Genomic DNA, 22,465 nt, shown 5'->3' on the forward strand with positions numbered 1-22,465 from the left:
TTTTATATATTGAAAATTTGAAGGATTTAACCTCTTATAAGAGTTTAACCTTATATATATATATATATATCAAATAGATAATATTCAAGATCCACTTCTCACGGACTCACAGCTTTAATAGGCGCGTGTTACCGAGTTCACATCTTGTGGGGCGCCCCACAATGTCCCACATCACGTACCTATTTTGTATTGTAATATCTCTTAGTAATGTTTCATCATCTCCTATATTTATTATCGAGAAATATTCCTAATATACGGTAGAGATAAGGTGTAAGGCGTATATATGATCTCCGTGTTCGTATAGTGTTGGATTCACCTTCTAACTAGAACTGTCTATCACGGTTCCCACAGGTATTCTTAGAACGAGTTGGGACGATTTTTTTATTGGAGGAGATCCAAATTTGTTGGCGCTTTGCTTAGCATGACTCCTTCAAATTCAAATCTCTCAATCGCGAGCAAGGTTAGTTGAACGCGAGGCTGTTGAGAGGGCTATGGAACCAATGGTAAGGTTCCACGACAGTAATAAAATACATGGGCTCGTACCTTTTACAGTGGGCCCATAATTTATTGCGAGTAACCTCATTATTTTTTCACAGCCAGTTGAACGGCCAAGGCGTTCAGTTAATCCGAATTCATCCATGTTGTTGGCCTCTTCGTAACTTCCTCAGTTCATCTACCGTAAAGGCGCAAACAAAAAAGTTTTTAAAATAAAGTCCTTGTATCATTTCATTTTTCTGCATCAGCCCTTGAATTGATGAATTTGTTTTCAGCTGTTTGTATTTATAAGGTCTATTTCCGGATTAAGTATTTCTAGAAGGTCGTAAAAGAATAACTAGAACCATTTGAACGAAATACAATAAAATAAAATCAAGGAACCATCGAAACCACAAAAATACGAAAAAATATACAGAGAAGAAGGTGAGTGAAATAGAGAAAAAGCGAAAACAGAAATCAGAAGGGAGGGAGAAGAAGCAATCCTACGAGGAGAGAGAGAGGTAGAGAGGAATGACAATGGACAGAGAGAAGGAGAGAGAGATTGAGCTAGAGAGCGCAATGTACACCAACTGTTTGTTATTAGGGCTCGATCCAGCGATCATCGGTGTGGGAGGCAACAATGGTACCCCTCGAGTTGGGCTTTTCCGCCATTCCAACCCTAAATTGGGTGAGCAGCTTCTTTATTTCATATTATCTTCACTGAGAGGTCCAATTCAATCCGCTAAGGTACTATAACTATCTCTAAAGATCTCGACCCTCCTTTTTTTTTGAATTTTGTATTGGATTATTCTGGTTCTCTAATCTCGAGATCTTGCAGGATTTCGATAAAGTTTGGCCGATCTTCGATTCTGCCCAGTCCCGCGACTTTCGTAAGGTGAAATTCTCTAACGTTTTTAATGATTCACCTATCAACAAAATTACATGTTTAAACTTCGTCGGTTCGTCCGTGTTGGTTGGTTTGAAATTATTGATTCTGACATTTTTTTCCTTAAATAAAATTCATTTTTGTTTGTTTTCCCCAGGTTGTGCAGGGGATTATAAATGAGCTCGAATCACAGGGGGCCCTTCCTAGAAGCAATTCAAGGGTTTCTTCACTCGCAACTTGTTGTGGGCCGAGGTTGGTTATTTCTTTTATTTTTATCTGTCATACATTATTGTTAGTTTACTACTCTCTTTGTTTTCCATGTCTTTAAAGCATTAATTCAACTATAATTTTTCATTTCTTTTTAATATTGTCACTTATTGCGAATGTCTCCGTGATAGACATTCCTTGCTTCTGTATGAGCTGTCTTTGGGGTTTTGAGAAATTATAAGCTGCTCCTGGTTAAGTATTGACATTGAGTTTTGCTTCTAGCGCTATTAAGTGTTTCGTGGAAGCTAGTGAATTAAGTTAACTCTAAATGTTTTCTACGCGTGATTGTGAAGTGAACCCGATCTTGTGCATAAAGAAGTTACTCTTTGATTGGCACCTGAATACTTTTTTCATATAAAAGAAACTCTTAGCTGGACCAGGACTTTTGCTTTAGGTCTCCTGGTTGACAGAAATTCAAGGTGAGAAACTTGTTCTTGGACGGTGATTTCTACTCAGCAAGGTTTACTGGGAAACAATAGGGATTCATAGCATGTTATAAAAGTGGGAGTTGATGAGTAGGTATTTTATCACAATGCCTTCGGTGATGTAAGATTAGAGTGATGACCGCTATAACTATGCTTTTGATAAGTCTTGAACTTTGTCTCTTCAATTGATCAAGTTGCACGGGAATGGTATACTACACATGGAAACATGGCTTTTGAGAGTTTCAATCATTCAACATAAGGGCGCTTGCTGACTGCTGTACTCTATGGAAGATATTAATGGGTTTCCAATTGTCTCAGGAGTGGTAGTGGTAGAGATAACTAAGTTTGTATTCCATATTTAATAGTACATGAATACTTTATTTTTTTCCGCATATTTTGTGCATCCATTTATTTTGCGTTTGATGTTTGAAGGCTAAGATCTATTTATAGGACGCTAATCATTGAAGCGAATTATAAGAATATTTTGCGGTCTCACTGCATTTATTTCCTTTTCCTGCTTATCTTGGTGGTTCTTTGTTATTTAGTTTTTCTGGTCTTGGTGTGCATCTGATTATCACTCTTGAGTTGTCTTGAACATTTCATGCAGAAGTGGGCCTTGTTACGAACCAGATAAATATATTTTTTATATTATTGGGAGCTAAAATTTATTGTTTAGCATTTTCCTCTCTAGAGACTAAACTGTTTCTGGTGAAGTTAAAGCGTTGTCTAGATGTAACTTAAGTGATTGCCTAGGCGAACCATATGGTCGGCATAGATATAAACTTCTAACTGGGGCCAAATAACTTGTTACGCTTCCTTATATATCAATGGGTTTATGTTATCCCATTTACAGTTGACAGGAGTAAATGTAGGGCTAAAAATTAGGATTCATAGTCTTTTTGTGTATGTTGTGTTTTTCCATTGAATCATGGTGGTTACCTGAGACTGGTATAAGTTGTCATTTGACCATGTATTAATTTAACTTGTGGTTCAATAATTTATAAATAACTATTATAAAATATGATTTTCAAATAAAAAAGCTGTTGTAAAATGTGTGTGTATGGTTATATACAGTATGTTATGTATGGTTATATGCAGACACTATAGAGTTTGTATATACTTTTTTACTGATTGTAATGCCTATGTCTGGTAGGCATTGACTTGCCTTGCCATGCCAACATGCCTAGGAGTTGTCTAGCTGCCTCTGCTTTTGTACACACTAGTTGTGTGTGTTTTAATTTTTATAAATGGTCCTCAGGTTTTTCATCTTCTGTTTCTTTGTTATATATTTGTATGTACATGTATGTATATTTCCTTTAAGGCTATGTTTGGTTTAAAGGAAAAAGTAGAGAAAGGAAGGGAAAGGTAGGAAACCTTTACAAACCTTGTATGGGTATCCCAACCTTTCCCTTCCTTTTTCTACTTTTTCCTTCAAACCAAGCACAACCTAAGTCCATCACTATGGCTGTGCTGCCTCCACTTTTGCACACACACAACTGTGTGTGTGTTTTACTTTTTATAAATGGTTCTCAGTTTTTTATTTTCTTTTTCTTTGCTGTGTGTCTGTGTTTGTTTTTTACTTTTTAATGGTTATCATTTTTTTTTCCATTTCCTGTTACTTTGTCATATATTTGTATGCACATGTATGTATATTTCCTTTAAGTTCATCACTATGGTCATGTTTGCGTGCATGTCATTTTCTGTTTCTTTGTTATATATTTGCATCTGCATGTATATATATTTTCTTTAAGTTCATCACTATGACTGTGCTGCATCATTGAAGTCCTTAGATTTTGCAATGCATGTTGATGATCAGTATATTAAAACTAAGGAAGATGTTTCATATGGTGACTGCAGATTTGTTGAGCTTCTATGGCAGCTTTCTTTGCATGCTTTACGAGAGGTTCATAGAAGAACATTTGCGGCAGATGTAGCTTCTAATCCATTGCCTTCTTCATTGACAGATGTAGCATTTTCACATGCAGCTACATTGCTTCCTGTGACAAAGGTACTCTTGATTTATTTCACTGCTTAAAGTTTTCATGACCTCTCTATGTTACTAGTATTACATAGTTGTTTATTATCACTTTATTTTTTAAATATATATAATAAGAGCCACATATGAATATGTCATGTCTATTTAGTTTTGTTTTCATAACGGATGTTTGCTTCTCCTTCAATGAATATCTTAAGTACATTAGGAACCTAAGTTGGGGTAGTGAGTAAACATATTATTATTTGCTAATTTAGTCAAGGTAAGAGAGGGGAGTTGGGGTTGGAAAATTGGAGTAAATAACTTCAGATTTCCTTAGCAAATGGCTTGGAGATTCACACTTGAGCAGGACAATTTGTGGGACAATGTCTTTGGTAGCATCCATGGTTGGGCTGTTAATGGATGGGAAATTAAATTTTGGGAAGACCTCTTGTAGGGAGACAGACTGTTGAAATATCATTTCTCTATTATCTATTCCATCTCCTCACACAAGTATAAGCCCATCTCCCACTTGGCCTTCTTTTCTAATATGATAATTTCTTGGGATTTGGGTCAAAGGAGGTTTAAGGGACTTCAAACATGCTAAAGCAATCAACCTCGTTAATCTTTTGGAGGAAGTGTTTCTTGATCCCTTAAAACATGACTCTAGACTTTAAACCCTCTCTGCTTTAGATTGACTCTTAAGTTCTTTGATCTGTTAACCCTCTCTTGTGCAGGTTTTTTGGTAAGATCCATTTGGTATCAAAACAGTTCTGCTAAAGATTAGGGTATTTTGTTGGGAAGTATTCCATGTGGCCTTAATTAGTACCTTTCACCTCATAAATTCTTTCTTTGTGATGCGACCATGGAATCTACATTTTGTATGCTAATCTCATGCCCATTTACTTCCTAGTTTCTTGGTTTGGTTTTTTGCTCTCTTTTGTTGTAAGTGGTTCTTTCCTGGAAATGTTTAAAGCCTGTTTAAGACTCATTCTTCAATCAAGAAAAAAAAAAGAAAGATCTTGTGGAGGTGCACAAGGATATTTGGGTGGGTTAAAAAACTGATACGTATTGCATGATACACACTGATACGTTGTGATATTTTGAACCCTGCAAGTATATTTTATGAATAAAAGTTCTCTGAGGATTCAATCATAGAAAATATTTCCACAGAAGTTTACTGATAAAAAAAATCCATAGAAGTGGTTAGTGGGGTTAAAACATTGGAGTTATTTTGAACCATATTCTAAGAATGATAACCTTAGAGGATAGTAGATAGTGGCTAATTCCTCATCTTTAGGAACACAGGTATGGCCTCCACGGTTCCACTAGTTATGAGCTAAGTGAAGCTTAACTTTATTGGTTGTAGCTTGGGCCAAGGTTCAAAGTATTGATACGATACGCATTTCGGCCGTATCGTATTGGTACTTAGAAACAACCGATACACACTTTTTTTTTTTAAAGTTTTTTTTCAAAGTTTGTTTTTTTGGGAAGTTTATAAGATGCTTTTTATTATTAAAAAAAGTTGGGGGTCCGAAACACCTGGAAACAGGCGTTTCAGACCATATCTTTTTCAAAAGATACGATATGATACACCCGATACGGGGCGCATCGTATCGATACTTTGAACCTTGGCTTGGGCAGCCTGGGTAATTCAGGCACTGGAGGAGTTATTAGAGATAGTGAAGGGGCAACTTTAATCCTCTATTTAGGCCCCTAAGCCCCTTTTGTGTTGGGGATTCCACAAGAGACAAACTGTTTACTGTGTTACAAGGATTCAGGTTGGACAAAAGGTGCATGAGGAACATGGTTGTAGAAGGAAATTCTAAGGTTTGATAAAAAAAAGGAGATTCAAAGGTATGGTAGGCTGGCTGAAAAATGATAGGCAACGAATGCTACAATATTATCAGACATTCAGAGAGTTCCTAGCAAGGGAAATGACTCTTGCTATTAGATGATAGATTATTCAGCAAATAGTATTGCTAATTCAATACCAAAGCGAGGGATTACTAGGGAACAACTGCTCTGGGGGTAATCAGTTTGTTGAGCAAAAATTAAAATTGGTGTTTAGGTGGCAATTGCTAGCCTAACAAAGGATGCCAATGCTCACTGTACATAAAATCTTTTACCACAATCAATAAAATTTCAGAGTTAACAATACAAGGAATTTAGTCAGAATGTCAGATATTGTAATTTCAGTCCTTTTTGTTTTTTTGCATGAAGTGGCCACTCTCAGACTCGAACCTACGTTCTCATGCTTGACAGCCTGAGTTTTTACCATTACACCAAGTAATGGTCCCTATCAAAGTTTGCCTAGAAAACAAAATGTAGTGATTCAAAGAAGTTCAACACTGTATTTTTTGATGGTCCTCTCCCCTGCCTCTCTTTATCTAGTAAATCACATATTCATCTTTATATTAAAACCAAGTATGTCAAAACCATCTTTGGTTGCTGGCTAGCTCTCACTGGAGCCTTCTATGTATAACAGGCTCGGATTGCACTTGAACGAAGGAGGTTTCTTAAAAATGCAGATACAGCTGTCCATAGACAAGCCATGTGGTCGAACCTGGCTCATGAAATGACTGCTGAATTTCGTGGTCTTTGTGCCGAAGAGGTAGAGGGTAACTTCTTGACATTTCTTTCGGGGGCCTGAGGTCTATATTGAATTTTCTGCTTAGAGGTTATGGTTGTATCAATTGTTCTTACATCAAAATTTCCCTGATCCTGGAAGTCAGGCTTATTTACAGCAAGAGTTGGAAAAACTACAGGACTTGAGGAACAAAGCAAAGTTGGAAGGGGAACTATGGGATGATCGCATCCCTGGTTCCTTGGGTCAGAATTCACATTTAGTCTCCAAGGCAACTCGTCTGTGGGAGTCTTTATTAGCTCGCAAGAGTAATTATCCAACTCTTACTGTTTTGAACTTTTTCTATCAGTAACAGATTAGTGATTGTATTATTTGCAATACAAATAGAGTACAACTTTATTTGTGCCAAGCACCCATTCAGGTATAGGCCCCTTGGCCATCCTAATTTGAATATCTTTCTAATTTGTGCATTTTACAAGGGATTTTCTTCTGAAGCCACCCAACAATACAACTGATTTCTGCCTAACTGCCTTACTGTTCTGAATCTTATGATACAACCTTCTTTTTTCATACCCTTTTCTTGTTCACTGTCATAATAGTAAGTAGCCAATCTGATAGTTCAAATTATTGTGCATGACTCTCTCAAGAGAAATCTGTTAAATGGAGCTGCTTTTTCATGCCCTTTTTCTTGTTCACTGTCATAATAGTAATTAGTAAGTAGCCAAACTGATAGTTCAAATTATTGTGCATGGCTCTCTCAAGAGAGATGTTATTAAATGGAGCTTTTTTTGGATGTTTTACATGTATTGCAGTATTGCTTTGCATGTGCTTCATTTAGCATTATGAATGTTGACTGAAACATTGTAATTTTGACAATGCTTTTTTGATTCTATACACCTTCACATTTTGTGTAAATAGCACTTGTAGTTCTTTTTTTTTTTGGATAAGCAATGGTAAGATTTTATTAATGAAAACACCCACACTGCTCCAAAAAGCAGTTGGCATAAACAGGTACAAACAAGCTACCAAAGCTGCAAGCCCATCTCCTGCCACAAGAAGCCCTATAGACAGAATTACAAGGAAAAAACGAAACACAAGTTAAAGATTACAAGTTTACAACCTGGCCCTGGATAGCCCTATTCAAGATGATTTTTTTGCCACTCCTGCCCTAGCTAGAGAGTCGGCTAGATCATTAGCACTTCTAAGCACCCATTTGAATGAGCTAGTCAATAAGAAGCCCAAATGTTGTGCTTGTCTCACCAGTGGTCTAACCTTCAATGGAATCAAATTCTGTTTTCTCATCCAACAGATTATAATAGCCTTTGTTAATTCCTATGCACATTATAATGGCCAATTCTTTTTTTTTTCTATAGTTAACTTTTAGGTATTACTGTATTACTTTAGGTCAATGATTTTTGGTGTGTTCTTATTTTGGTAAAGCCATAAAGGGGGGTACCCTCAAACAGAAAGAACAAAAAAAAAGATCTTGGATTTATAGTTTTACCAAAAAAAAAGAGCTTGAATTTATAGGCGGACTTTGAGGGAAATTGAGAAGTTAGCAAGGAAAATTGTTGCAACATTCAGATGGGTTAAAAGAACTGCTAATGGGAGGCAGATTCCTTGGCCAAACAAGAGGTTAACAGGGAGCAATATTTCTGGGCAGAATTGTAAAGGTCTAAAGATAAAAATGGGTGGTCGGGTATCCAGACCCAGTCTGGTTGTAATGTAATCACTAACTCAATAATTAATAAGAATGCTTTTTGCTGATAAAAAATGTCTCTGTTGTAAATAGTCTAAAGATAAAATTTGGGTGGTTGGGCATCCAGACCCAGTCTAGTTGTAATGTACTCATCAGCTCAATAATTAATAAAAATGTTCTTTGCTGATAAAAAATGCCTGTGTTGTAACATGGGTATCAGTTAGAGTGGCAGCCAAAGTCTATACTAATATACTTTCAGTTTTTTATTATTCTGTGAGGGTAGGTTATCACTCTCCTATTTTAGCATATCATTTTTGTTTAGGCCTTTTTGTATAAGGTTCTGGATGGCCAGAGTGTGATCTTCCTTTTTGTTGATGTTTCTTTGTTATTTGGTCAGGACTGTGCACGAAGCATATACAATCCTTGTTAATATTATAGATGATTACTTTAAAAAAAAGTATATATAGTCATAATGACATGGCAAGAAGTTTCACCAACCCAATTATGATATTTTATAGCTCTTTTTGCTTGTCAGGCGTCAACCATCTACCCATCCATTCTCTTTTATTCTCTCAGTAACAAATATTTTTTATTAACATGGAAACAAATGTACAGAAAAGAGTCTAAGGGTTTTTACTGTTCAGTCCACCTCATAATTTTTTATGAGTTTTTACGGTTGGGAGCAGTGGCAGGTAGGGGAATCCATCACAATTTGGGGGGGGGGGGAGTAGCATAGGTGGTGGGTTTGGGACAACACGTTTAGAAAACCAATAAAAAATTCCGAGGGCGAGTACATCATAAATTTCCCAAGAATATGTTATCTATAAATGAACTGATTTCAAAGTCAAAACTTGATCTTGATTATATGAAAAATTGTGTATACACACACACTTGAAACAAAAGTAATGTCCCCATGCTGGTACTATCTATTCAGGTTCTTGGAAGGGCTGGATTGGATATGGACCTAACCCTTTGCATTCTTTTTTTGGCACAAAGTAGCAGCTGGCTTGAACCCATGTTCTCACACTTTCCAGCCTAAGATTTTACCATTTCACCAAGAAATGGTAATACTGTATGTAGTAGAGTTAATTATGGTACAACATAATACAAAGTGATAATGTAAAATTTAGAAGTATTAATTACGATATTGATAATATAGTTGAAAAACCAAATTTAGAAAGGGAATAAAATATAAATTTATTAAGTGGGATGGACAAAACAATGCTGAAGAAACGAGGAAACAACTATTTGTCTTGTCGCTTGTTGATTTAAGCAATTAGATGTGAGTTTTTACTAGATGCATTTTTATTTTATTAATAAATTTCTGAGAAACAGTAATAATGGCAGGATTTAAAATATGATCAATGATATGGTTTGATTTAGTTTTCTTTATGTCTATGATAAGAGTAGAATTTAAGACATTGCTCTAGGGCATCACAAACCAAAAAGGTTGCACCTAAATGGATGGGCTCAGGGCTTACCTGAGGTGCAATGTCGAGAAGCCCTTGGAGATCAATTTTGGCTTTATTGCTTACCTTCATGCAAAACATAAGGTATGATGTGGTTTCAGGGCAAGGTGTGAAGTTTTGGGAAGATACTTGGTGGGGAGGCTCTCCTTTTTGTTAAACTTTTCTGAGAATTTATAGATTGTCCAATTCTAAAAATAGATTTTGCGGATTTGGCAACCTTGGGAGAGAATGGTTTAGTTTAGGACTTGGGCTTAAGAAGGCCTTTAAGGGATCTTGAATGTGTTGGTTTCTCTTGTAATCGTACTTGAAAACTTTGATTTGTCTTTGTTGGGGAATGATGATAGATTTTGGTTCCCTAATACCAATGGCTGTTTTACTTGTGCCTCCTTTTTTTAAATCCTTATTACCCCTTACAAAGTCTCAACCATTCCTGGTTAAGGAGGTTTGGTGTAGCCTGACTCCCCCTAAAGTAAAGATTTTTTGTTGGGAAGCTATCAACCAAATCATCAACACCCACGAAAGGCTTAGTTGTTCAAGGTGAAGCCCAAAAACTAAGGAAGAAGAAGAGAAAGGAGGAGAAGGGAGAAGAAGAAATGTTACGAAGGCGTGTCTCAAGTTACTGTTTACACCAGAGACAAGGTTTATAATGTTGCTGAAAGTGCAAGTTTGCTCGCCCCTGGGTGCCCAAATACAAAGAAGAAATGAAAAACCAAAAAAAGCCCTTTCATCATATTGCATATTCTCAACACCCCTCCTCTAGCTGAGGATAGATATCTATCATGCCCAGCTTGCCTAGGTTACTATTGAGCTTTGGCTTGTGAACTCCTTTAGTAGAGCAGTTAACAAGTTGATCCTCAGATCTTACAAAAGGCAGGCAGATTTCTCCACTATCAATTTTCTCTTGGATGAAATCCCTATCCATTTCAATATGTTTTGTACGATCATGTTGAATAGGATTATGAACAATGTTTATGGCTATCTGATTGTCACAGTAAAGTCTCATAGGATTTTTTTTTGTTGGGATTCCCATTTCTGTTAACAAAATCTTCAACCATAGTAACTTTGAAACCCCATGAGCCATTGCCATACATTCTGCTTTCACCTCTACACTAGAGCGAGCAACAACACATTGATTCTTGCTCCTCCAAGATATGATCATATGACATTGCCCCCAACTAAGGCACAATAGCTAGAAGTATATCTTTTGCCGTCCATTGACCTTGCCCAATTTGCATATGTGTAGGCCTCAATCTTCAACTTTCCATGATTGGAGTATAAAATTCCTTTGCTAGGACACCCCTTCAAGTAAGCAAGAATCTTGTTGACAACTTGCATGTGAGAGGTTCTGGGCTTATGCATATATTGACTAACCACATTGACTGCATAGGATATATCTAATCTTGTCAAACATAGATAGAGAAGACGACCAACCAATCATTGATAGACCTCTCTATTTGGAAGAACATCTCCATTTGTGGCATTCAACTTGTGGTTGGGGTCAATTGGGGTTTACACCCCAATTTTCCAACATCCTAGAGCAAGTCAAGAACATATTTTCTTTGAGAAATGAAAATACCCTTCTTTGATCATGCTGCTTCAATTCCCAAAAAGTATTTAAGATCACCAAGGTCCTTGATTTCAAACTTAGAGGCAAGAAAAGATTTCAACTAAGAGATTACAGAGATGTCATATCTTGTCAAAACAATATTATCTACATAAACTATTAGCATAGTCACCCCATCATCATGCCTTCTTATGAACAAAGTATGATCAACCTGGGATTGAGAGAACCCAACTGCCAAGATTGCTCTTCTGAATCTATTCAACCAAGCTCTAGGAGTTTCTCAAACAAGGACAGAACCTTGGCAAACCTATTGGATCTAATACTTTTAAGGGCTGTCCATTGGCTAAAATCTTCGGAGCTGTTCTCAGACTTTCCTTTGGCTGACTTATTAAGAAATTGGAAAGAGATAGCTACTTCTGCTTTGCGTAAGAGGACTCTTAGTCCCTCATGGTCCCCTTCTCCCTCTAGATTTATAAAACTGAATTTTGATGGCAGTAGTTTGAGGAATCTAGGGCCTTCTGAGATTGGGGGAGTGTTCAATAATGAGGAGGGGGTTGTTATTGCCTTGTTCTCAGGCCCCATTGGGGAAGGAGACTCTCTTAGGGCTGAGATCCTTGCAGCTCTGGAAGGAATTCAAAGAGGAAGGGAACTAAATATCAGATGTTTGGCCTTGGAAGGTGACTCGAAGGTGGTGATTAGCTGGCTGAAGGAAGAGGACAGTGGCTTGTGGAGCTATAACAATGAAACGAAAAAATTCTGTTGGTTGGGCAGAGACATTGAGATGCACTATAGCTGGGTGAGGAGGTCTGCCAACTCATTTGCAGTTGGGCTGGCCAAGCAGGGGGTGAATAGGGAGGCTATCTTTTGGGCTAAGTATTAACTTTCTGTCATTGTATTCTGTTGATAGGGAGTTAAGACTTTTTACCTCCCCTATTGTATCTAAAGCTTTATAAATATTCACATCATTAATAAAGTTCTATTGTTATTGATAAAAAAAACAAGCTCTAGGAGATTGTTTGAGTTCATACAAAGACTTCTTTAAGCGACAAACTTTTCCCTCACCATTAGGAAGGCTCTCCTGGTGGTAGGTCCATATAAACTTCCTCCTTTAGGTGTCCATTAAGAAAGACATTTTTCGCATCCATATGATATAAAAAGTAAGAGAAGTGTGCCACAAGAGACAAAATCACATGGATAGAACTGATTTTAGCTACTAGAGCAAACATTTCCTAATAATTAGTGCCATAAGTCTGAGTATACCCTTTGGCTACCAGCCGTGCCTAGTTTCTTTCAAGTTTCAACAAAGCCATCAATCTTGTGTTTGACTATGTACACCCACTTACATCCAACTATAGATTTATCCTTGGGAAGAGAAACAAGCTCCCAAGTCTGGTTCTTTATGAGGGTATCCATCTCCAGGTTCATAGCTTCTTTCCAATGAGGTGATTGCACTGCCTTTGTAACACTATGGGGAGTAGAAACAGAAGAGATAGCTTAGATATATGCACAATAAGAGGGTAAGAGAGCATCATAAGAAACATAATTGGTGATGGGATAGTTGGTGCACTTTCTCTTTACCTTGCGGATGGTAATGGGAAGATCAAGGTCAAGATCAATGATAGGAGCATGAGTAGGTTCAAGAGGAGTAGCATCAAGGTTACTTGAGTTTGGGTGTTTAGATTGTTATGGACATTCAGCATTAAGAGCCTCCTTTTTCTGCTGCCTGATAAAAAACTGTTGCTAAGACCGAGGACGAGATACATAGGAGGGGGAGGAGGAGGAGGTGAAGGAATGGTAGTAGAAGATGGATTGGAAGTAGAAGATGAGTCTGGTATAGGAAGATAAAAGGGAGTCCAATCTTCACTAACATTCTCCCCCTAAAGATAAGGACAAGATGACTGGAAAAAGGTGGAGGACTTGATGAATGTAACATCCCTAGAAGCTTCCATTCCTTAACTAGGAATAACTTTAAGAGTCACAAAGAGTTCCAATGCACCACCGGCACACAACAAGGCCAAGGGAAGAGCCAACACATGGCTAAGAAGCAACAACAGCCCCAAGAATAGTCTGGGTGGCAAAATATAGGAAGAAGAAAACCCCCCAAAAAAATTTCTAGTGTTCAAAAAATTACGAGACTCACTTCCCGTCTTCCTAGAGATATAAAACGAGCCAAATAAATATGGTTTGAGGGAGAAAAACTCCATTAAAGGTGCTGAAACAACCTCAAAAGGGTAGCTCATTGGGCTGTGATTCGTGGGGAATTTCAAGGTGTTTCTATCAATGATTTGCTTAGGGAGTGGCAGGTGGTGACAGATGTTCAGATTAGGAGACAACAATGGGTGGTCAATTGGTCCCCCCCCCCCCCCCCCCGATATAGAGATGTTCAAACTCAATTCTGACAGTTGCAGCCTTGGAAATCCCTTGGGAGTGGGAGGGAATTGTTAGGGACCATGGGGGCAGTATCATTCTAAGCTTTTCAGGTCTGGCAGGCCAAGGGAATTCTTCAAGGGCTGAACTGCTGGCTTTGGTTCAAGGTTTGAAGTTGTTTACTAGACAGGATTTTAAGGAATGTGGAAGTGGTCACCGTCAAGTAGTTTTATGTTGGATGACAGGTCAAAGTGAAATCCCATGAAAATCCAGACCTCTAGTCAGACTGGCTCATGCTCTAGGTGCTGCATTGAATGCCTCATTCAAGTGGGTGCCTAGGAGTGCCAACATGATGGCTGATTCTCTGGCTAAGCCTGGGGTTGGAGAAGTTTGTTTAGAATGGGGATGCCCAGGACAAGCTGCTAATTTGCAATAAATGAGTTGCTGTCATTTGTTTTTGTTTCTGCTGTTAGTTGTGGTGAGGCCTCTCTTGGGAGGCCCAATGTTGTACACTTCTCTGCATACTTTGTGTGCAGTTTGGTGTTTAATGAAATCAAAAAAATTTATCCTGTTTAAATAAGAATACTTAGTTTTTATTTCTATTTACAGGTCAACATGAAGTTCTTGCTTCAGGCCCTATTGAGGACTTGATAGCTCATCGTGAGCATAGGTAATCCTCTTTCACTCTTCCTCCTTTTATGATCTTTGCATGGAATTTTACTTATCTCTCCATATAAATACACAACGTTCCTATCCAGGTACCGCATCTCTGGATCATCTTTGCTTGCAGCTATGGATCAAAGTTCCCAGGTTCCCTATTCTGATATTTTGTCTATTCAACCTGGTGATCCAAGTTCAACACATGCAGATGATAGAGAACCAGTAGATGGGCCATTTATCAATGTCAATAGGGAAAAACAGAAAAACAGTGTAGATTCAACTCATCTACAAGCAAATAATGAAACCTATTCTCGAGTGGATGATAGAAGTGGAAGAGTCCATCCTGTCGTTGACATAGCAGAAGTTCTCAGGCGTTGGACGCATGCTTTACAGCGTATTCATAAACAGTCACTTAATCTGGTAAGTCATTATTTTGTTTTATATTATTATTTTATTCCCACATAAGGATATGGCACTGAACAGCACAGAATGGCAAAACGGGATTCATGTGCCGAACCCTTATGGCTGGAACAAGGCTTAGGTGGTAATGATGATTCATTGATTCTATTCCCACATACGAAATATGATTATTATTCCTTTCTGGCGTTATCTGATTCTTCTCATTTAAGGTCACGACTGATAAAATGATTACAAACATATTATGGAATTTGAAAAAAGGTACAAAGAAGAGGAAAGCAAAAGCTTCTCACCCACGACATGTAGTTGTTTCTTTAATAAAGTTAGGCTGAAGGGGTCTTTTTCTTGGTTTCTGTTTCTTTTAATTTGTGTGTGTGTGTTTTTTTTCCAGTTAGATATTCATTGGCTAAAGTAGTCCCATTCATCTTGCCGTTTTAACTATACATGTGTCTTAACTGTGTATGGGAAGGATTAGTTGTGTTGTTTGGTGAGTTTTCCCGAACAACCCAGGAATCTTCTTCCACATGATAACCTATTTTAGGGACCCAAGGGGAACTCGTGAGTTTCTCCATTCTTTTCCCATGGGGTAAATTGAAAAATTGAATGGCTGCTATAATTTTGGCAAACTTCGAACCAAGGTATGCTACTGATATGGACTACAGTAGTGGATGCATAACTGATCTAGGGGGTCCTATATATGATGGATGTTATGGATAGGGCCACATGATCATCCACACTGATCTTGCCTAGTAGTTGGCTTTTCCAAACACTTGCACATGTGCACACATATTAGGACAACATCTTTGGACTAGTTTTATCCAGCTGTGTAGTGAGCAGTACCATATACATTAATAATGGATATGGTACCGAGGACAGAAAGGTGGAGTAGGATGCTTGTAGCCGACTCTATATAGTTGGGACAGGATTAGATGATGTTAATGATGATGATTTCCTGTTGGTTGGTATAAGACTAAAATATTTTCATTTATGCTATTCCAAGTCTGTAACTGCAGTAAGGAATTATAGTTTAGCAGTTTAGAAAATCTATTATGTGATAATAATAAAAAAATTGATGCCCATAATATTGTAAAATGCTTTGTCTTGTAGCAAGCTGTCCCAAACAGGGAGAGTGGTGGACTAGCCACCATTGTCAGTATATCAAAAGGGCATGCCTATGTGCATAATAAGGTGCATTTTAAGGCACACGCCTTGCTTGAACTGGCAAGACAAAAGATTTAAACTCTCCACACTCTTAAAACAGATGACACACAAGGGCAGAGTAATTAAGCCTTCTGTCTTGTCTGGTATTGTCAATCTGTAGTGTAACCTCCTAGCAGAAAACTTCAACCATTGGAGGAAAGGGACCCTCACAAATGGCTTTAGAAGGAAAAGATTGGAATAATAGGTTGTTCTGGTAAGATGTTTTAAAAAATGAAGCATATGAAAAAACCCATTTTGGGTTGGACATCAAATTCCTTTGCCTACCCCAGATGGAGAGAGAAAAACACCTTTCAAATCTTCCAGAAGGTTCACGACTTCATCAATTTTGTAACCTCTCAATCCCAATTTCTGAGATAAACCCTCATATGCAAACGAGATCAATTTGGAAATAGTTTATTTCTTGTTATTGCACAAGGCAAAAGTCCTAGGATAGGTTTGGCATGAAAGTTTATCCCCCACCATAGATCTTCGCAGAGTTTCATCAGACCCTACAGTGATCCCATCTGATATTGCTATCAAAATGAGGTCAATTGAGCTAATATCCTTCGGGGGGCATTGCAAAATGGAACCTCTAGTAGGTCCTTAGTTCCAATTTCCAACCATTTATGTTAATGTCATATTTGCTCTTGACACCAAATCCTCTAGTAGGTCGGAATTTTTTTCTTATCTTGTTTTCTTTTTCCATAATCTGGTTTTCTTTGTTAGTTTTAAAATATTAACATGCCGTCACTCGCATATGATATTGTAGGCCAAGGCCAACGATGGAGAGGGTCCAGAACTTCTACGAAGTGATCATGATGAAGGTACTGGTGGCCATGCTGAATCTTTAGCAACAACACTTGCAGAACATTGGCAACATTTAGCTAGCATACAGGTATTTAAACATTATTAGAGAGATGACTCTTGCAGCATGCAATTGCTGTAATCTTTGAAGTTTATTTGCTTCTTCTTTTGTGTTTTTTTTAATCTTTGTTTTTTTAAATTCAGTTGTTCCTTTTGCAGTTAAATGGAATTTTCCATTACCTTCTAGTTTCTTTACCCTTGTGGGTATAATTTATATGAGATCTGGGTTCTTAATGAAAGAAAGGATGGAACTTTTGTCTCTATCTAGTGTTATAGATCCTAGCATTTTTATGTAAGGTGGACTATGGCTTCTCAAGTTTGTTGGCTTCTCTGAGAGCTACAGAAATCTATTGAGCTTTGAGATGTTGTTGAGATGCTTGCCAAGTAGTTGGCAACTTGTAATCTCTACTGGGCAAAGGATAAGTCCAATAAGGCTCACTTTTTAATATATGGCAATACGGTTTTGTGGTGTTTAAGGTCTTAATGAAGGTCTTTTTGAGAATTTGATGTATCTAGATGTACTTTTCTGGGAACGGCTGGATACCTTGTTTCTCTCATCAACTAGGAAATTATTCATAAATCTAGAGAAAAATGTTTCTCTTTGGTGGCAGGTGAACTTTTCAGGGAAGCACATTGTAAGGATTCTCATTTGGCTATTGAGTAACCTTTGTCTGTTGTAATCCATTAGGTGCATTCTTGCTAAGCTTTCTTATTTTATTAGTTATATTGTGAGGAACTGAGGGTACGAGGTTAGAAAAGGATCTACAGGTAGGCTGTCAATGCATTGGATAGATCTGATAGAACCAGCCTGACCCAATAATATAGAGTGGGTGTAAATTATTTTTTGGTAATAAATCAAAAAGAAAATTTATTGAATTTAAAAAGAAGGATACAACAAGGTGATAAGACATCACCCAACAAGACAAAGAGATCCAGATACTACTGTTCTTCTCTAAGGCCCAAAGGTACCAGCTTCCCAAATCAACAAAAGAAAACACCCAAAACAGAAAGCCCAAAGCCCCGGGAACTTTTTTTTTTGATCAATAACAAAAATTTTCATTAATGAGAAAAAGCCAATTACAAGAGTCCCAGGAAATTAAAAAACATAATGACATAATCCTCCACCTAATACAACAAGTTGTCAAGTGAATCAAACTACAGACCCAACAAAAACCCACCAAAGAAAAGGCATTCCTTCCAGATGACTCCTGCATAACTGTAATACTCAATTACTTAGCACCTCCTGAGTCTATACCAACACCCTTTTTGCTTCTCTTTGTGGCTTTCTCTGTTTTCTTCACCTTCTTTAGGGCACCATTCCAAATAAACCCCCTCTCAATCTAGCAAAAACTTTTGACACTTGGACAGCTTGCATACTCTTCTGGCTTCTGAATCTCCTTCCTGCATTAGGGTCTAGGGATTTTCTCAAGAACATGTGAGTCCTTATTGTGATCAATGATTCTTTCCATATCCAAAACTGCATTCTTCTCAAATACCGAGTCTGCTGCCAGCTCACCATCCATACGGATATTAATCCTTATATGTCTCAATTATAATTGGGTCAGTTCTGGTGGGTTTTGCTATTGCGTCACAATTACAATTGGGTTGATAGACCTTAACTGACTATATATATGTAATTACATTACTTTCTCATGGTGAACTTGTAATGTTATTAATATATTATCATACCAAAATGCGTCAATTTAATGAATGAGTATAGCTGTCAATCATAATCATGTCTTCTTGGGTTAGACCCAATAGTCCCAATTAATATATAGGTTTGTTCTGAGTCTCTTATTTACAGAATGTAGGTGGTGTTTGGTACTTTGGTAGATATCCATTTTGTTTGGTTTTGGACCACACCATGGAAGACACATTCTTTTAAGCTGTGGAATGTTCTGAAACTGACCGAGTATATTTTGACAAAAATATTTATATTTGAGATTCCAATGCTTTGTGTAACACACTGGCTACCATAGTACAGAACACTACCAAAGGTCCGATGAGTTCTAATACCTACCATTTGAAAAACACTGCAGTGGGGACAAATAGCCTGGCATACACCAAACTTTTTACGTACATCGTACTGAACGAGATGTACTGAACATCCCCTTATTGGTTCAGTATTGGGTCTACTCTGACACGACCCAACCCACTCATTGACAGCACTATTTTGGAGGGAGAGGCATAAGATTGTTATAGATTCCCTAATTTATTGTCCTTCTGATCTCAATGAAAACTGAACACCATCTTTGTTGCCATGCCTATGTGGGGTTTTTCTTGTTGAATTTGGCTTTTGTGGGAACTTTAGGGTCTTCAGAATGGTTAATCTGTTTTATTTGGTTGATTGCCTGAAGGATGCCAATTTTTTTATTATTTGACAGATTTTCCATCTTTCTGCCTATACATCTATTACTGATTTGATTGCTCCAAATTCAGTTCTTAGTTTAACATTTTAATGCAAGTTTTTGAATTGTATTTGTGGTAGTTTATCTCATAACAATCTTAGTTCATTATTTTCATATCTGTTAAGGATACGGTGCATTTGTCATTATGCAGAATTAAGTCTATTGCTACGCAAGCATCACAGTGCTTTCCCTTCCCATTGTTAACTTTCTTGAAGATTAGGAATTGGACTCTGAAAGACTTTTCTTAACTTGTTTACTTGAATAGTTTCTTTGGAAAATTAGGAACCCAGTTTTCTAGTATTGGAAGGTCATTTGCCCTATGAGTTTATCAATGTATTTTGGTTCTGCTGTTGCTGCAATTAGTTTTGGCAGTTTCATTGTTGAATTAGTCTTCAGGTCTATCACTTCTGAGAGTGATATGATATACTGTATTTTTAGTCATTTTTAGAACTTATTTTCAAAGGAAACATCTACCGTGCAGGTGCTCATTAATCAACTTAAGGAAGTTGCTCCAGCAATAAAAAAATCAATTTCAGAGCTCACAGAAGAAGTGAACAATATTTCATCCACTCTACCTCCCATGACTACATACTATGGCAGATCTAATTCACCCATCCAAGTTCAAAGTAGTGGAAGGACAGTGGTAATTGCTCTTTTAAATGTTTACTTTGACAGTGTCTTTTTCTTCTCTTAAATCATGTGACTAACTGAAAATCTCTGAACTAAGCAGGAAAGCAGCGTTGATGAAGTCGCTGAGGTGACTTCAAAACTTTCTACTGTTCAGATTGAAAAAGTTCCGGCCACTTCTCCTGCTTTGAAACTCCCACAGTTATTTAGTCTAACCTCAAACTCAACTGGTAGAAGTGCAAATGTGCAAAAACGGCATGCTTTAGCTCCTCAAGCTAGTCAAGTGGAGAATTTGTCTGAAGGGAAATCTCTGAACCAGCCTTTGTTGAATAATCATGTAGATAATTCACCACAAGGTTTGCAATCCTTTTTTGTTGTTACCCACCTTATGTCCATTTCCATGGTTTGTCAGTTTTCTGCTAAAGTTGAATAGCATCATAATTTTGTTCTAGCCAGGGGAGTTGACTCTTGTTTTTGTTTCACAGAAAGTGATAGTAACTATGTCCAGAACTTGAGGAGATCTGTTCGGGAAGCTGCTCTTTCAATGCCTACTGTACAATTATGCAATACAGGCTCACGGGAGAGTAATGCCAATGATAGCTCAGAACATTTCTTTGTACCCCTTTCAGCGAGTTCATTTTCTTCTGTTGGCCTAGAAACCAAATCAGTTCCAACCAAGAATAAACAACAACTTGTTTCTCCACCAGACGCCTGCTTGCTTAAGAATAGTGCTTCCATTAGCCATGATGGGAGCAAGTATGAAGAAATGCCAAACATGTTGATTGAAACTGATTTTGATGACCATGTTAATGGGTTTCTTTCAGTTTCTGGTTCAAATTACGGTATTTCTGATATCCAAAAGACATTTTATGACTTGGAAGATACTCAGGATCAGGTCTTCTCTCCTCCGTTGCTAATGGAGACATCACTCTTAGAAGATTCATACGAGGATTTGCTTGGTATGTGAAATTTTGATCTTTTCAATGCTTTACGTGTCTCTATTCTAGTGTTCTTTAGTGTGTTTATGTTTATTGGAAAACCATATGATGTTTGGGTACTTCTATTAGGCATGACACACCATAAAGGGGTGTTTAGATTGCTTCTTTAATTATCACCTTTATTTTTTTTCTTTAATTATTGTCTGGACGCACCTAGTTCAACTCTCAAATCATTTGGACCGGCACCTGATGTCTTCTCCCAGAAGTTTACCGTGTTGTTTTTCTACTTCCTAGGCAACCAAACGGATATTTTTCTAGCTGTTAAGATCATATTTCTTTGTGGGGGGGGGTCTTCGGACGCTTATACATGGAGAAGTCACCTGTGCTTAATATGCAGAACTTTCTTTTATTGTCCGCTTTCTCCTTGTTCTATAAGGAGTTTATCTTTTTTGTTCGTTTTACTCTGCAGCTCCATTGTCTGAAACAGACACAGCCTTAATGGAACGTTGAGGCTGAGCTTGGACCTGGTATCTATGATGGGCTTGGGAAGCATCTCAATCAATTCGAGTACAAACTGCAGTAACAGTTAGGTGCAATCGGTTATGCAGTGATATTGTTCATCTCGTCATTGTTTTTTGTATTACTTATTGTTTGTATTATTTTATTCTAAATGCCATTATCTCCGTTTATCTTCATACTAATGAACAAGAAATTTTAAATTGTCCTATTTTTGAAGCCACAACTGTAATTACACTGGTGTACAAGGGAGCATGGACTAACACTTGGCTTCCATCTATATCTCCTGGGTCTTAAAGCCAGCCTGGATCAGATGTTTTGACAGGCTGACCGCCTGACCCATCACATTTATCTCCATTAATGTGAACCAAAAACAGGGATGATAACGTCTGAGTTTTGTTGGTTCTCAATCCCTTGGGCCTGGGTGAGTGGGTGATCTGATAGGTGGAAATTTACCGCTCCTACTGAGTCGATTCGGATTTTTTTTTTTGCTGTTGAAAACAACTGATACCCGAACAGCGATTATTAGGTATGTAGCCGGCATCCAAAAGATGGTTTCTTACTCCGTTTGAATTGTACTGCACCTAGTGTTAATTGGAAGCTTTTTATCAGCGTTTATAATCTAATTCACCACCTTTGGCACGTTTTTGATCTGAACTATGAGCTTTTCCACGTCGATAGGTATTCGATGCCCAAATAGTGTGTAAGTGGGTTGCTAACTGAATAAATTAATTTCGCGTAGAAAAACTTAAAGGTTATTGAAGGAATCAACTTTTGTTTTGTTTTGCTGTTTTTTTTTTTTTGGTGAGAAGAGAGATCATTCATAAAACTCAGAATCAGATGAATACCAGTTTAAAGAGTTACAATCCACTCTATTGGTACAAGCTTTGCTAGCTAGGAAATGCGCTCTAAAATTTTGAGCCGCGGCACATATCTAATACAGACCGAATTAAAAGAACTAAGCTCAGCCTTGATATCATCCAAAATCAGCCAAATGTCTTTTTGGGGAGTAACCAAAAAGGCCACTGAGCTGCTTTGCCAAGTAAAGACCCGCCATGAAGGCACTAGCTTTAGCAAAAATGAGAGAGTATCAGTTCTGAGAGAGCTGCTAAAAGAAACCTGAAA

General features: G+C 37.6%; 1 protein-coding gene across 1 annotated transcript; it reads left to right on the forward strand.

The window, feature by feature from the left end:
- Positions 1-459: 459 nt before the first annotated feature.
- Positions 460-21,551, forward strand: LOC148853624 (AUGMIN subunit 6-like). The gene is made up of 13 exons (XM_088983534.1): positions 460-1,221; positions 1,313-1,369; positions 1,518-1,612; positions 3,910-4,060; positions 6,513-6,638; positions 6,760-6,919; positions 14,320-14,380; positions 14,469-14,790; positions 16,757-16,882; positions 19,741-19,902; positions 19,990-20,242; positions 20,372-20,845; positions 21,294-21,551. Exons 1-13 carry the CDS (start codon positions 1,006-1,008, stop codon positions 21,332-21,334), a joined length of 2,244 nt encoding a protein of 747 aa, XP_088839660.1. The 5' UTR covers positions 460-1,005; the 3' UTR covers positions 21,335-21,551.
- The last annotated feature ends 914 nt before the right edge of the window (positions 21,552-22,465 follow it).

The sequence above is a fragment of the Nelumbo lutea genome, chromosome 4, assembly GCF_056320005.1.
Source record: "Nelumbo lutea isolate HS-2025 chromosome 4, American lotus-T2T, whole genome shotgun sequence".
In the NCBI taxonomy this organism is placed as follows: Eukaryota; Viridiplantae; Streptophyta; class Magnoliopsida; order Proteales; family Nelumbonaceae; genus Nelumbo; species Nelumbo lutea.